General features: G+C 42.6%; 1 protein-coding gene across 5 annotated transcripts in view; it reads right to left on the reverse strand.

Moving 5' to 3' along the window:
• The window catches only part of SH3PXD2A (SH3 and PX domains 2A), a 228,984-nt gene that overhangs the window by 49,338 nt on the left and 164,756 nt on the right, over positions 1–14,890 (reverse strand). For all 5 annotated transcript variants that reach the window (XM_031554493.1, XM_010714667.3, XM_010714665.3 and 2 more), the window contains one exon: positions 14,503–14,634. In XM_031554493.1, coding sequence (XP_031410353.1) covers positions 14,503–14,634 — 132 coding nt within the window. The remainder of the gene's footprint in view (positions 1–14,502; positions 14,635–14,890) is intronic.

Here is a 14,890-nt window from a genome sequence, read left to right on the forward strand (position 1 = left end):
TACAAAATGCAACACAAATCAAAGGAAACACTGGTTGTATTCCCACTGCTGCCCACCAAGTACCTTTCACTGCAGAGAAGAGAACTGTTGGGAAAAAATGACAGTGACAAGCCTGCAATACTCCATTTGTGTGAGCAGAGGCTGAGTACTGGGCTCATATTTCACCCCGAGCCTACTTCTGATTTCCATAAGAAACTCCACTTGGATTTTCCAGAGACTCTGCCACCTATTCAGAAACCAGTTTCAAGCAGCAATGGCAAGTTCTCACTGCTGCCTGTTCTTCAGCCCATCGTTGATCACACCCTGAAGTCCTTTGCCCCAACAGCCTTGTACTATCTTTCAAATGGTGATTTCTGAACATTTCTGGGCAAAATTCCACCAACAAGATACCAGTGGCTTTGAAGCTGAAGAGGACAGACAAATATCCAAATACAAATTGAAAGCACTTGCTCAAAAACTCCACTAGTGTCTCAACATTTCTTGACTAGTCAACACCTTGCAATTTTATTTTTAAAAAGCACTTCTGGCATCGTTCTTGGGCCTCTTAAATCAACACCAACAAATTCCACTACAGATTTAGACTTCACAACGTGACTTCAGTTCTCCAAGTAAGAATCTTGTGAAAAAGCTCTGTTTCTGCCAGCATGCACTTCCAAGTCCTCAAGTCCCAGATAGCAGAGAAACAAAACAGGAGAGCTGCGTAACAGCAGTCAACCTCCTACACACTCAGAAGCATCCTGGCTACTGCTGCATTATGAATTTCATGAGTTGTCACTGAATAGAGCCAGTCCTGGTGCCCACTGGTTTTGAATCACACAGCTTGTGGTCCTCCGTGCCATACCAATGCAATAGCCTGTCACAAGCTGGTGACAGGAGGCACAGCTCTCTCACTTCAGGGAAGATTATGATGTTGTACACACCCAGCAAAAACACAGAAGCTTGTCACATACCTAGAAGTGTTCAAGGTTAGGTAGATGCAGTTTGGGAAAACCTGGTCTAGTGGAAATGAGCACACAAATACCAACCTCAGTTAGGTACCCAGTTATGAGAATTGGGATGATCAGAAACTATTTGTTGACTTGTGCAATGCTGTTACTCACACCATTCACTAAGACAACTTTACAAATCTCAGTCAACTGTTACCTCAATGTTGACTTTCCAGAATGTAAAGCACAAACAAGGGCAGAGAAATTTGGATGAATAACAAGGAGTTAAAAGACTCCACTCTGACGCCATAATAGAAGTTATCACAGTTACTGTAGAGCAGGGGTAGCAAAAACTAGCCAGAAGAGAAAAGGCATGAGAGATACATCTGAATAATTTTAAAGATCTTCCACCTTTCACAAGGCACCTCCCGTAGATAACACGCATTTCCAGGGACACTGTCCACACACTTCTCATCAACTTTGTTGAATTAACAATACAGCTTATGGAATTAATCAGTCCTTTCTATCCCACTACAAAAACCTCAGAAGAAAGTCAAAACAGCAAGACAAATGATTTGTTACAAGACTGGACATTGCTAAGGCTTCAGATATGTTGCAGAGTACAAACTATGAAAATAAAAGCTACATTTATTCATATCATTATCTGTACCACCTCTGGCTGTCTCTTCAGCCATTTTTTTTAATGGCTATTTCTTGTCACCAATGGAAAGTATAGTCCATAGCCAAGAATTTGGTGGAAGTTTGCTGTTTCCAGCCTTTACAAGTCAACTTTCTCCCAGAAAGAGTTACTGTTCAGCTTCAGAAATCAAAGATAAGCAGTTCTGAACTCCATCATGGCTCCAGCTGAATGACTACAGTTGTGAAATCCACTTTCTTAAGCAATGGCTTTTACTGAGTCTAGCTCAGTGCTCAGTTACAGCATTCTAGGCTCTTCCCTGCCAACTCACTTGCAAGAAAAACACTAAGTACCAATGGATGGTCTGACTTCAGAGCTCTACCTTATAAGTGCAATTTTGGTCCAACCACCAAAACCCAATGAAGGCACAGCTTGGAGAGCAACAGAAAAAGGCCTCAGCATCATCATGCTGTTAAGGTTGATTGAGGTAAAACCTCAGTCTTGCTGAAACATGGGATTTCTGTTTTCCTAACTGAGGAATGCACCGCATTACATTTTCCTCAGATCAAAACATCTTGACAGGAGAAAATTAACAGAGGCTTTTGCTGTTCAAAAAGGATCAAAAAGCATTTACCATAAAGTATTCCCTGCAAAAGATGCAGGAGGAAAGGAATAAGAAGTCACTAATCCCCATCAACACTCAGCTCTGCTTGTTTCAGGCCTCCCCTACCATGCTCACTAAATTTCTACCAAATTTTCTATCAATTTACTTGGGGCCAGTCTGGCTATTCATGAGTCTGGTTAAACAAGAGGCAAAGAAGAAATAAATAGAAGAGGAAGGTTGATATGATCTGGGGATACAGGAAAATAATTACTAGTTAGACAGCGGAAGCACTTGGTGGTACAGATTCAAAGACCTGATGCTGTTGGTTTACAGAAGCAAGAGCAACTCGCCTGGAAACCCTCAGCCTTCACTTAGAGATGTGGATGGGTCTGGCCCAGTGACTATTTTTGATGCTGCACTTTCATGATGCCCTTAAAACACACATGTGCATGACGAGGCACTTGGTCTCCAAGCGTAATGACTGGAAAAAAGACCCTTGTGCCACTCAAGTGCAAGACACAAGGAGGCCTCAATGCTGGCCTCCGTTACAGCACTGCAAAGGGTAGCTACATCTCAGCTGTAATGGAAATTTCCCTGAAACCAGTATCAACTTCTTTTAAATACCACCAAACAATTCCTACTAACATGAACCAAATTTAAACCAGTGACCAACCATCCCCAGGACTGTCCAGTCTCCAAATTCCCACATGCACATTCTGAAGATAGCAACCTCATTATGGGTGGTGGTTTCTACTTAGGACTGTTTGCAAGGGAGAATCCTTGGAGCACGATGGAAAAAACCAACACCCTTTCATATGGCTAGCTCTCAAACCTTGATACTTTTCAGAAAGAGGGGTTTAGTTTCCCAGTTCTCAGCTGAGTGTGAGGGTTCACATACCAACCTCCAGACACTCACTTCTTCTTTTAAAATTAATAGGCTAAAAGCCCAGGAAATGCATAGTCTGCTCCTAAAATACACCAAGGATGTCTGGAATGACTAAGTTCATAATTTAATTTGTAGCTGGTTCAGGAACCAGCCCTACTTGCTGTGCTCAGGAGGAGCAAATAGCATCTTCTGTAAGGCTCAGTTATCCCATTTGCCTGGTGACAGAAGTGACCATTTCTGGTCATTCTACTTTTGTTCAAAGAGGTTTTGGTTAAGAAAGGTCTACATGAAAGAAGAATCATTTGCAATAACATCTTGAACATGCAGCCATCCTGTAATTTTGGTTCTTCATGATCTGCTTAGTTTCCTTCTTGGTAAGGGCAAGAATTTTAGACAAGAGTAAGAAAAAAGATCAAACAAACTGGCTCTCAAGTTTCTGATCCTGTTTTCAGACAGACAGTTTCTGCCTCTAAAAGATAGAATTTCACCTTCACTCCTTTAAGTCAGTTCATGCAATCTTTATCCTGCATATACTCAAATACAGACTTCAAAGTGACTTCCAGAGCACTGAAGAAGATGGCCATGAGTTTGAACCTAGGGTTTCAAGTGGTCAGTGGCAGTTCATTTTTATCCACCCTGAATCTGCAGGTATGCTCAGCTAAGAAAAAAGCCTCCTTGAACATACAGGTGCTATAAAAGGTCATGTGGGAGATTAAATTGCTACTTAGGAACTATCCAAAGTTCAAGCCCATGATTCAAGTTTGATATTAAATGCTACTCTTCCAGACCTAGGCTCACTTCTGTATGGAGACTCACCCTGCTGCCACCCTCATCGTGTCCCACACAATGTTTCAGTATACTGATATTTGCTATTCCAATTTTGTATTTTGTTTTGTATGCAGCTAGAATTCTTAAGATACATTGTCCTTTAAGGAGGACAGATTTCATCTGTGCTTATGTTCATCATTCCAGCACAATGCCTCAAGACATCAATTCATGAAGGTGATTGCTTACACTTGTCAGACAGTGCACGTGCCTGCCAGTGTTAAGCCAGCTAGTCAAGTTGCTGCTAATCATGAAAATGCAGCAGCTTATTTTCTCTTTGATCCAAGTACCAAACCAGCCCAGGATTCTTAAGCAAATGTGGCAGCTGTGTCATACAGGAGCAAAGCTAGGTCTGTAGTGTGAGTGCATCTAGCACTGCCTTGTCCCTCCAAGCTGCTGCAAAATATGCTCTCATTAAAGCCCATCCCATGTGCTGCTTACCAGAAAGGGTGTGTGCACACAACACAAGAGGAGAAGAGCAGCAGGAGGTGATTCTGCAAACAGAATTAAAACAACTTTCAAGAGCAAGAGGCTGGGTCTCTCCAGCACACGTTTGCATTGTGGGGAGAAATAGAAGTGGATTCAAGCACAGTCTGGAAAATACTTGGCATTATTACCAAGTTGAAGTTCAACTATGCTGCCAATATAACTGCACTTCAGTTTCATTTGAAATAATAAAGTGATGTCCCATTGCATGTGAAACTTTCAGATGAAGTCACACAGTATCAAGATACAAAAAACAAACCTGCCAATAAAAATAGTAAAGAGAAGCCAGCCAGTAAAACAGAGATCCCAGAGAGCCCCTCTCATCCCCTGCGTCTTCCAGAACTACTTCAGTTAATCCAGCCATGAGCCAACATCTTTCTACCAAAAAATAATTAGTCTCCATCAAGAATGTTGGAAAGTCTGATGTCCTTGCCTGAGGGGCAGAAGGGAAGACATATACCCCTCTTTCAAACCACCCCCCTAAATCTGATTGTATTATGAAACTCCAAAGCAAGGCAATTACTTTTATAGATTTTGCTTAATCTGAAGATGGACAAAAAATTGGTCTGCAGGGAAGCTGAACTCTTTTTAACATGAAAACCAAAAGTAAGGAGTTATGTTACTGGTTGTAACTGAAACACGTCTGCTAATGATTACAGCTTCCATTTTACTGCCAATGTATTATTAGAACTGCTTATTTTCTGTGCAGCTTGGAGGAAAAAAAATCTCCATCCTTTATTAATCTCGTCCTCATCTGACACAATAAAAATGCACTATCAGTCTTTTGCTTACTTTGGAAAAGAAAAACAAAAACAGGCTTGAAAGTCACCGCAAGAGCCAAAGCCTTTGTGTATAATTGCTCTCTTGATTAACTAGAGCAAAGGGCAGAAGACGTCAGTCACTGTGTATTAGGTTTAGTATTTTAGGGGCTTACTTAAAACTATTTCACTATGACTTGCTCTCTTAAGAAACTTTGATGTTACAAAGATCTAAAACTTTTTATATATATAATATATAGTTTTCTTAACATATACGTACCCATATACTTTTTTTAATTAAAGATCACAAGGCAACTACGGGACCAATGAGAAGATCTCCATAACAGCCCTGTATCTTCTTGGCCCCAGGTAGTTCCTTGCAGCAGCGCTGAGCTTGTGACCTATTTGGCTGATATAGGAAACCCAATCATTAGAAAGTGTATGTATTCTAATATGAAAAGCAGATTTTCCTTGGAAACGTTTTCTTGGGGCAGGTTTCAGGGTCCCAAAACTGGCAGTGACTGCACAAACAGGAGGTAATGAATAAAGGCTCCAATCAGGGATGGTGTGTAAAATTTTTTCCTTCTCAGCCTGCCATCCTGGGCTCCAAACAGGGTATGCAGTGGAAACAGAACAGCTTTAACTATTCTGCCTGAGTATAAAGGCTCAGTGCAGCAGGATTAGATGAGAAGGGAAAAAGGAGTGAATTTGTAAGCAGCTGGAAATTTCAGAACTGAGTTTTACAGAGGTCTGGGAGAGAGTCTACCACTCAGGAGCTCCTGGCTGTGCTGTACAGCAGACTTAGAGGTAGCTTTGCTTTTGGTATTGGCTTCTCCACACTTAGAGACAAGCGCAATTCCTCCAAAGCTAAATTGCCTTTGTAAAGAAATAAAGTATCAAGTCCATGGTTTCAGTAATCACTTCCCATCTTCTCCCAGAGCAGATAGATCATCAGGGCAGTCTCAGAAGTGCTGACACATACTTCATGTCCACACCTACCAAATGTGAAGTCCGGACATGTTCCCTCACTCCTCCTAGATAGTGCATTAAGGATCTCATCCCCTGGAATACAGGGAATTCATAGCAGCTGCAGACAGGAACAATCTTTGTGAGGGCTGACACTGACTTTCCCTTTCCCTTCAAACTACCCTCAAAGTTATTTGGGAACAAGAAGAGTGCTCATACTCACTGACCTGGCAATCTTACGGGATTTCTTTCAAGCCCACCTGCATAAGGGTTTTTCCAAGTAGGGGAAATGCACTCTCTAGAGAAATTACAGAACTACACAACTCTAAACCAGTAGTAGTATTTTGTTCTGCATCAAGTTGAATAGAGTGAAGTTTAAAAGGGAACCCATTTACTTTACTTCCCAGATTAGTAGATGCATATGTAATAAATCTGAAGACTTCCTATTTACAGCAATAACCCTTCCCTTAACTGAAAGAAATTTGGGGGGTGGGGTGGGATCAGAAAAGAACTGTCCCACAGAGACATGACATTAGCTAAAGAAAAGGCAAATGAACATAGAAGTTGAAGTGGCTGGAGTTAAGATGGCTACGTAAAGAAGAAAAAGATGCATAACTAAGTTAACCCTGCCAGAATAGCTGTTGCCCAAGGTTAAGAGAAACAATGGGAACTGGATAAAAACATGAAAATGAAGCCCAAGGCATTTCAGGAAAGTATATGCTACATGTGTGATTTCAGATTGGAAGTTCATTTTTTGGTGTGTCTCCAACTGGAGAGAAGTACCAGGAAAGGCAATTTGAAAGCAAATTTTACATAGATAGGATGTGAAGCTCGATTCAAGAGGGGAATGCTTTAAAGTAGTACAACCTCATGGTACCTCATGTTAATCTTAACTGTTTTTCTCTACAGGAGAAATGAAATAGGGCCGCAGTGCCTGGAAAACAGTCATTAACACCTTACAACATCAAAAGTTTCTATGACAGAATTGAGGAAGCATACTACTAGTTAGCATTAGTTACAAATGCACTGAAGCTCACTTAAGTAAAACACTGAGCTGCTTCCAAATCAAGTAGGACCCAAGCAGCAAGCTGCCCATCAACTCCTCCATCCCATCTAGCAAAACATCCCTCCTAGCAGATCTCCAGAGCCATCTGGAGGTGTTCCAGGAAAGCTTAAGCAGTTAGGCATTGCAAAAGGCATAGAGTTAACACACAGCCATATTTCAAATGTTCCAGGTGAGTTTGTCATCAAGAAGAGCAAGCACACACTGCAATTCAGAGCTGCACAAACTAAGCAACAATATCTATGAAATGCAGAATGGCTTCCCAGCAAAAACGGAAACATCATCGTACAATTTAAAGGACAACCTCTCCTTGCCACAGGGCTGAACAAGTATTTTGAACAGAAAAGCAGAAGCCCACTCAACTCCTTTGCAGAGCCCCAAAAACACAGCCATTTCAGAGGCAGCAATGGAGGAAAATCTGATTTTCCACAGTGGGGGAAGATACCTATGAAACCAGAGCATTAACAGCCTTGCTTTGGTTCCAGCTTGGCAAATTCCCTTCCAAGGCCTGAACACAGAAACACATAATGCTTGCCATGTAAGTTACTAAGTAGAGCAGAAGAAAAGTATTTAGATACCACAAGATAGCAGCATGAATATTACAACACATTCATAATTCAAGAATTTTATACAGCAACCTCAGCTGAGATGTTGGTACCGTGGTGTTCAAGCAATAGGCAGGTTTAGAAACAGTAGCCTCAAATAACTTATCAAAGCACATGTACAGGGCAGCCTCGAACCACAGCTCAGCAGCAACTGCATCAGCAACACTGCTGCGTGCTTTCCTTGTGAATACAGTAAATCCAAGCTAAATTCTCAAAGCTTGAATAATGGCTTCAGCCATATCAAGACCGTTTGACTGAAAGTTTAACAGTCAGAAAGGGAAAGCAAACACCACTTCTTTACCCTTGCAGAGACACATTTAAAAATCCAATTACTTTAGGCAAAAAAAAAGAAAAAAGAAAAAAAGAATAAAGGCAACAAAGAATGGATTAGAATATGCTTACAAAACAGAATCACCAGAGGTCAGAGTAGGCTGTCAAGGGCTGCTTCCAGCTTAGTACAGCTGCTAAAGTCATTAGACAGTGTCACCCCACCCTTGGGCTCCCAGGGGCAAAAGCAGAGGAAGAAGGGCTCCTCCTCATCTCCTGCTGACTTGGCTGTTTCTGGTGTGAGTGTTGAGTTCTCTCCATCCATTCAACATTTTGCAAACAGGCCACTGGAAGAGAGAGTGCCTGTTTTGCAGGATTGGTCAGTCTGTTCCCAAGAAGGACTGATCTCCAGTGATGACTTGGCTACAGCAAATCATCCCATCCATTTCTATCTCTGCTCTAGGCTTGTCTCAGGCTTCATCTGGAGTCAGCACAGAGCCTGGATTAGTTTAAATGTTCCAGTTCATCCTACCAATACTCCGTTGACCCCAATGACCCTTTTTCCATTGACTAGTTTAAAACAAGGCATCTCTGCTCCCTCCACAGACGCCAGCTTCCAGACAGCTAAAGCTTAAAATAAATCCCACCAGACACACCAACAGAATTTGCTTTGCTTATACTGCTGCAAAACAAAACATGAGAACAACCAGCCTTGATCACCAACTCCAAAAAGCCTGAAGACAGAGTCAAAGACGCTGCTGCAACTGAGACAAGCAAGTGCTCACAATCGAGCATTGCTTCCCTTAACACAGAGGGCTATGAAACTCTGCCAGCATGGAGAAACCTCCAGCCATGGAACTGCAAGCATCTGAGGGAGAAAGGCATCTATGCTTTGCCAGCATTGTCCTTGTTTGGAGGAAAAACTTCTACAAAGACTGTTTCTTAGGATATTAAACAACTTTCCAGTAACTTCTAGCCAAACATTCCTCATCACCCACCCTGCCTCCTCAGATGGCCTGTGTTTGTCTGCCTCAGTACATACACTGCCTTAGTACATATGCTGGGCAGAAAACCACGGTAAGACAGGAACTGATTCATACGTGGATCAAGTATCCTTTGCTGCAGGGCTCCCTGCAGAAAGGCAGGGAACACAGTGAAGCAGCAGTGAGCTCAAAACAGGATGCTGGGTGTCACTGCTGCAGTCTGAAGACAGCTCTTACTTTTCAAAATAAGAATTTGGGATGATCCTTTCTTAAATTCAGCTCCATTCATTGGAGAACTATGAACACTGATTCACACAAGAGCAGTCACACAGGCTGTTCTAAGCATTTAGCACTGGCCACTTACCTAAACCTGTCTTCCTGGATGAAATCACCAGTGCTAGAGGAAAGGCATTTGACCTAAGTGTTTGTTTCTTCTTCTAAAATTCCAGGCACAGCTCAAGAATGGCCCGCTATACTAGGCAGTATTTACTTTTTGTATCACAACATGGTCTCTTTCAAAGTTTGCAATTCAAATACACAGCCACGCTGGGAAGGAATGGAAATGCAAAGAATTAGTTTTCTCAGAACAAAGAGCAGGTCAGGGCTAGATGTACAAATAGAAATTAAGATAGGAGTCACATCTGCTGGACGATGTTCTCTTGAAATGCTCTGTAAGAAAAATTTCCAGGGAAAGCCAGCATGCACACTTGCACCTGAAATAAAGCACAATGATGGCAATTAAGTATGCAGTGTCTGGCAACACTTCCAACTGGTGGATGCTCAGCTATTGACATTTTAAAAATAAACAGAGTAATTGTATTTGTGATTTGGTGTAGAGCTCCATCAACATTAGGAGCCTAGGATATTGCTAACGTATCACTTATCTGTTAGAATAAACAGAAGCGCACTGGACTTTGGCCAATTTCTACAAGATAAATCTAATGCTCAAAGACATTTGTTACCATTGCACACAGTGCCACGCTCCTGTCATGTACAAATGAGGGAGCATGAAGATGGTAACATCCCAGAGAAAGAGGTGAAGCAGCAGAAAGCAGATGTGAGACAGGAAGTTGTCACTAGAGAGTTAATAAACCAAGACTCTAATGAACAGGACTGAAAATTAATGCTAGTTGGGATAGTGAGCTTAGAAGAGAGATCTGACACTGGGGACCCCAAAGCCAGGGCACCCTAACAAGCAGAGGCCTTCCTCATAGTGACACTTCATTGCCATACCCCACGTCCTGGCCTCCCTTCCCAAAGGGCTCTCTCATTCCTAAGGAAGCTACACTAGCTGCAATAGCTTTGTAGCTTTCAATATAATATTGGAAATCTGTCTGCAGTTATGTAATAGCAAAGGAAACAGTTACATCCCGCTCAGCCCCACTGAAGAGGCATCCCTCTATTCCCCTACCACAGAAGCAGCTCACAGGGGCCGTGAGGGAAGAGCTCCATCCCACCACACAGCCAAGCAGCAGAGGTGCTCGGAATGTGCTTATGCTTCCCTGTCTGTCAGGTTTTCCATTGCAAACACTGCTGCCACAGTTTATAATTTGACCGTTTCAAGCCACATCCACACAGAACTTGGCAAGGAGGGAGCTGCGAGCTGAGTCCCTCCCCCTTCTACCTCAAAGAAATCTGCATCAGATTCCTGCTTTAAAGTCACATTTCACTGTTCCAACACAAATACGTACCTTCAGATCATTCCACGAGGCTTTTCTAGTTAAGGTGTAAGAGAAGCAAATGCACTTGACAGACAACACTCGCGTCAGTTATTTACACTGCTATCCCTGCTACACAGAAATGTTTAGATAGAGCTGGCCGGTGCATGTTGGCTACACAGCACATTTAAACAAACCCGTCAGACACAGCCCTGCAACTGCAGCCTGCTCCCAGACACCAGCTGGAGAGAATGTAAACCTTCACTTCAATCCCGATGCGTTTCTGACCATTGCTACATACAGCTTTTCCCTCCCCACTTGAGTTTAAAAGCAATGATAATACCAGCACACCTTCCACTCGTGCAACTATTATTCAGAGGAAGGTCTGAAAGGCAGCTTTTGTTGAACCAAGATTTTTTTTTTACCCAGAAAATATGTTTCAAAGACTGGGAGCTGGTACATAACTGAGTAATTTGTTCTGAAGCACTGAAATCCTACACACATCTTCCAGTCCAGCAAAATTTGCTTCCATGGCAATTGCAGCAACAGTCAGGTTACAGTGACCCATGGGCTTCATAACAGAGATGAAAGGTTTCGGGATTTATTCACCACACATGCTACACTGACCTTGCTTTTAAAGTCCTAATATCAAACAGAAGTTTCTACTTGAAATGATATTCAAGTCTGAGCCATTGGTTCAGTAATGAAGACAACTTCATACAACTCTGTTTCAAATAGGTCTGATTGCAAGATGCTTCAAATCCCATTGCTTATGTGGCAGATATAACACTGAATAATGCTACATGGTAGGTGTAACACACTTAACATAAAGTTAACCTAATGGATAATAACCAGGTAAGAATTCAATATATGATACGCTGGAAGGTTTTTATTTCCCCCTCTGCTTCTACCTGATATATCAACCTTGGAAAGAATGGTGTAATTCTTCTAGAAGGATGCACAGGTTGGAGGCAAACAGGGAGATGATAATTAGCTCAGGCTCTAGAAACATTTCAGAAGAAAACCTTCAGAAGAACATGAAACTGGCACTGTTGTTTGGAAACAGCTTCTGAACATCACTGTGTAAGGGCCATCTGGCCAGTAAAGCCATGGTGTTTCTTCCCTACAAAGCAGTGCAACAGAGCCAGCCTAAGGTTCCACCCGCTCTGGAAAACAAAAGAACTATTAACACGTCCCTAGGCATCACCATGCAACTCTATTCAAGCAAAGCTTTAAAAAATAAATAAATAAAATAAAGTAAAAAAATCAAGCAGACAGCCATGCCTATTAGCTATCCTATTTACCTTTCCCAAAGTACATATGGAAAAACAAACAAAACCCCCTCCAAAACCACATATTAGCAGGTATACACACAAGAAAGTTTGCAACATTTGCCCAGCAGAACCATCACCACATTCAAAGCACACTGTTCAGTCTAATGGCACTGTAAGCTATCTAGTTATTCTTCCCTCCCTCCTGTCCTGAGGACCTACACATGGCAAAAGTTCACTGCTGACACTGTCCCTGGTGCAGTGCCATACTTAATACCATGCTTCATCACTGCTTTCTGGGTATGGGAGGAGAACGAGCCTAATTTATACCATCACAGCTCTAGTTTCACAACACTTTCGAAGACAGTACTACCGTACAGTGAGGTGAATTGCCACCCACATGCATAGTCCAAATGATCTTATGTTCTTTAAAAAAAAAAAAAAAAAAGTGTATCCCTATGTTCTTAGAGGTCATAACCACATATTCTAGACACACTTTCCTACACTAAACAGATTCCGCATTCAAACCAAGCTGCAAGCTTAAAAAGCTCAGACTTCAGAAAACTTCAGCTAGTTCCTTTACATGCCATTTCCAGTTTCCAGAAAAGACAAGAATGCAAAGTATTGAAGTCATTCCTGTGATACCCCTAACCCAGCAGAGAGTTAGACTGTATGTTTGGAGTCCTGCTCACGGAGAAACTAAAATATTATTTCCTTGCCGGATCAGAGAAGCATCCAAAGCAAGTGATGCTTTGTACATCACTGACTGGTGCCATGGTTTCTCGTACAGGCATGATTACCGATCCGATGCTTCATATCTCTTCTTATCTATATGAGCATCATGAGGCCTAGGTGATAAGCATCTTGAGAATACAGTCTCAAAGACTGTAACCCAAGTTCAAGGATGTTTCCTCAGAGTCACATTTCTGGACCCACTCCTTAAAATTAAACCCTCTTGCATCTCCACATATCACGTGGCTCAGTATAATACACTGTGAACTATGCAAGGCAGAGAAGCCACATTAAAACAAAACAAGGGAATTGTAATTTGAAATTCAGAGATGCTTCTTGCATTATTTTAAACCTAGTTTCCTCAGTACCATAAGCCATTATCAAAACCAGGGATATCCTGGATATGAACACAAGTTGCCACAATAGCCAGGCTTGTTCTGTCAGCAGGCGTGCCCACTATTGACAATGAGAAGCCCTCAGACTCCAAAGGGAGGAGGCTTGTCCATTAGTCCAGAGTTGAAGAAATTGAGGCTCTTTTTCCCTTACAATCACAGTGAGAGCTTTGAAGTGGGGCAAGTTAGCACTTTGGCCTTCACTAGTTTTGTAAGTGATACAGTCAGTATCCAGAAGACAGGCATTTCTATTCACCCGAGTGAGTGCATTCCCACACGCTGTTCCTTTGGACACCACAGTAAGTCACTGGCCAGCAACTGCTTCACACAGCTAAGCCAGCATTAGGTTTTCATACAGCAGAGAAATTACCACTCCACTGAAGAAATACATAAATGCAACGCATGATCATCATTATGGACAAACTGACTCAGAGCTCTGAGAAATAGACTTAAGCCCCTGACCAGGGCATCCCGGTTCCCCTGCCAGCACACTCCAGAGCCAGCCAGCCAGGAGAGCCTGCGTGCAGAGCTCCCTCAGTGCAAGCCTCGCAAGCATGGCTCCAAATGCCAGCAGCTCCTCTGGATGAGGACACACAAGTCACGAGTGGGCTGGAGAACAGCCCTGGACAACTGCTCTGGATTAATGCACAAGGAGCACTTGAGGGAGGAGGGGAGCTGCTGAAGACAGGCAGTTATTTAAACCAGCTGCTAACCTGCTCCACCATGTACACAGTCTCATACATTTGTTTAGGCTGACTCGAAGCTAGCAGGCATCCAAGAGTTAAAGCACACAAAAGACATCTATACAAAGACTTGCCAAGAATCTCATTTTCCAAGTACAAACTGGTTATTGCACGGATGGCAGAAGAAGGGATTTCATCTTGCTTTTACATTACAGGCTCTGCCTCCTTGCCTCTAAACTCCCCAGTTAACGCTTCTGCAAGAAGTTTTGAAGCTGTACACGGCCATGTATTTATCTACGTACATTCCCTTCCCTCCCTATTGAGCTCTGGGCCACAGGCTAAGCTGTCAAGCCAAGTTTCACCCCAAGCAATTTTTAAACACTCATCCTATAAATCCTCCAAAAAGGGGAGTTAGTAATGGAAATGCTGACGGAGACTCGAAGAGACAGCAGGGCAACTAGATCATCTACTATACATCAACTTCATTAGCTGCAAACCCTTCTCTCCTTCACCTTCATTTTCCATTAGTGTACTTCAGCTAATTAACACACAAAACCCATGAAACATTCTTACAGTAGAAGGCAACATTTGGCCCCCAGCCCAAATCAACATTGAGAAACTTCAACATCCTCAGCCAGACATAGTAACTGTACCAGATGGAGCTAACGTACGGCTACGAGCAGTGAAGAAACTGAAAGAACAGGAACACATGGAAAAAATCTGACCATTGAAAGAAGGACGAGCAACAAAGTTGTCTTACCACTTTCGTTTTTCTCTATGACATCCACGACCTCTCCAGCTTGGAGGCTGATCTCAGAGTTCTCCTGCTTCTCATAGTTGGACACCACCACATATTGCTCCAGGATCATGGGTTCAGAACTAGCATCAGCACCTGGGGAAGGGAAAAAGCAAGCTGTAAGCCAGCTTCCAGCCATGGCTCCTCGAGAGCGACCTCCGTCCATCCGAGTCACAACAGGCCAAGTTGTCACCAGAGCCAAGCGAATCAGCAAACAACCTTGGCTCGCAGCATATCCCCAAATGGCTGGCCATATAGAAATAGCCTCCTCTGGCCCACAACCCAGCAGCACAGAGGGACATTGGAGAGAAGAGGAAGAAAAAGGGGAGGAAAAAAAAATGCTTTTTTTTTT

The sequence above is a fragment of the Meleagris gallopavo genome, chromosome 8, assembly GCF_000146605.3.
Source record: "Meleagris gallopavo isolate NT-WF06-2002-E0010 breed Aviagen turkey brand Nicholas breeding stock chromosome 8, Turkey_5.1, whole genome shotgun sequence".
NCBI lineage: Eukaryota > Metazoa > Chordata > Aves > Galliformes > Phasianidae > Meleagris > Meleagris gallopavo.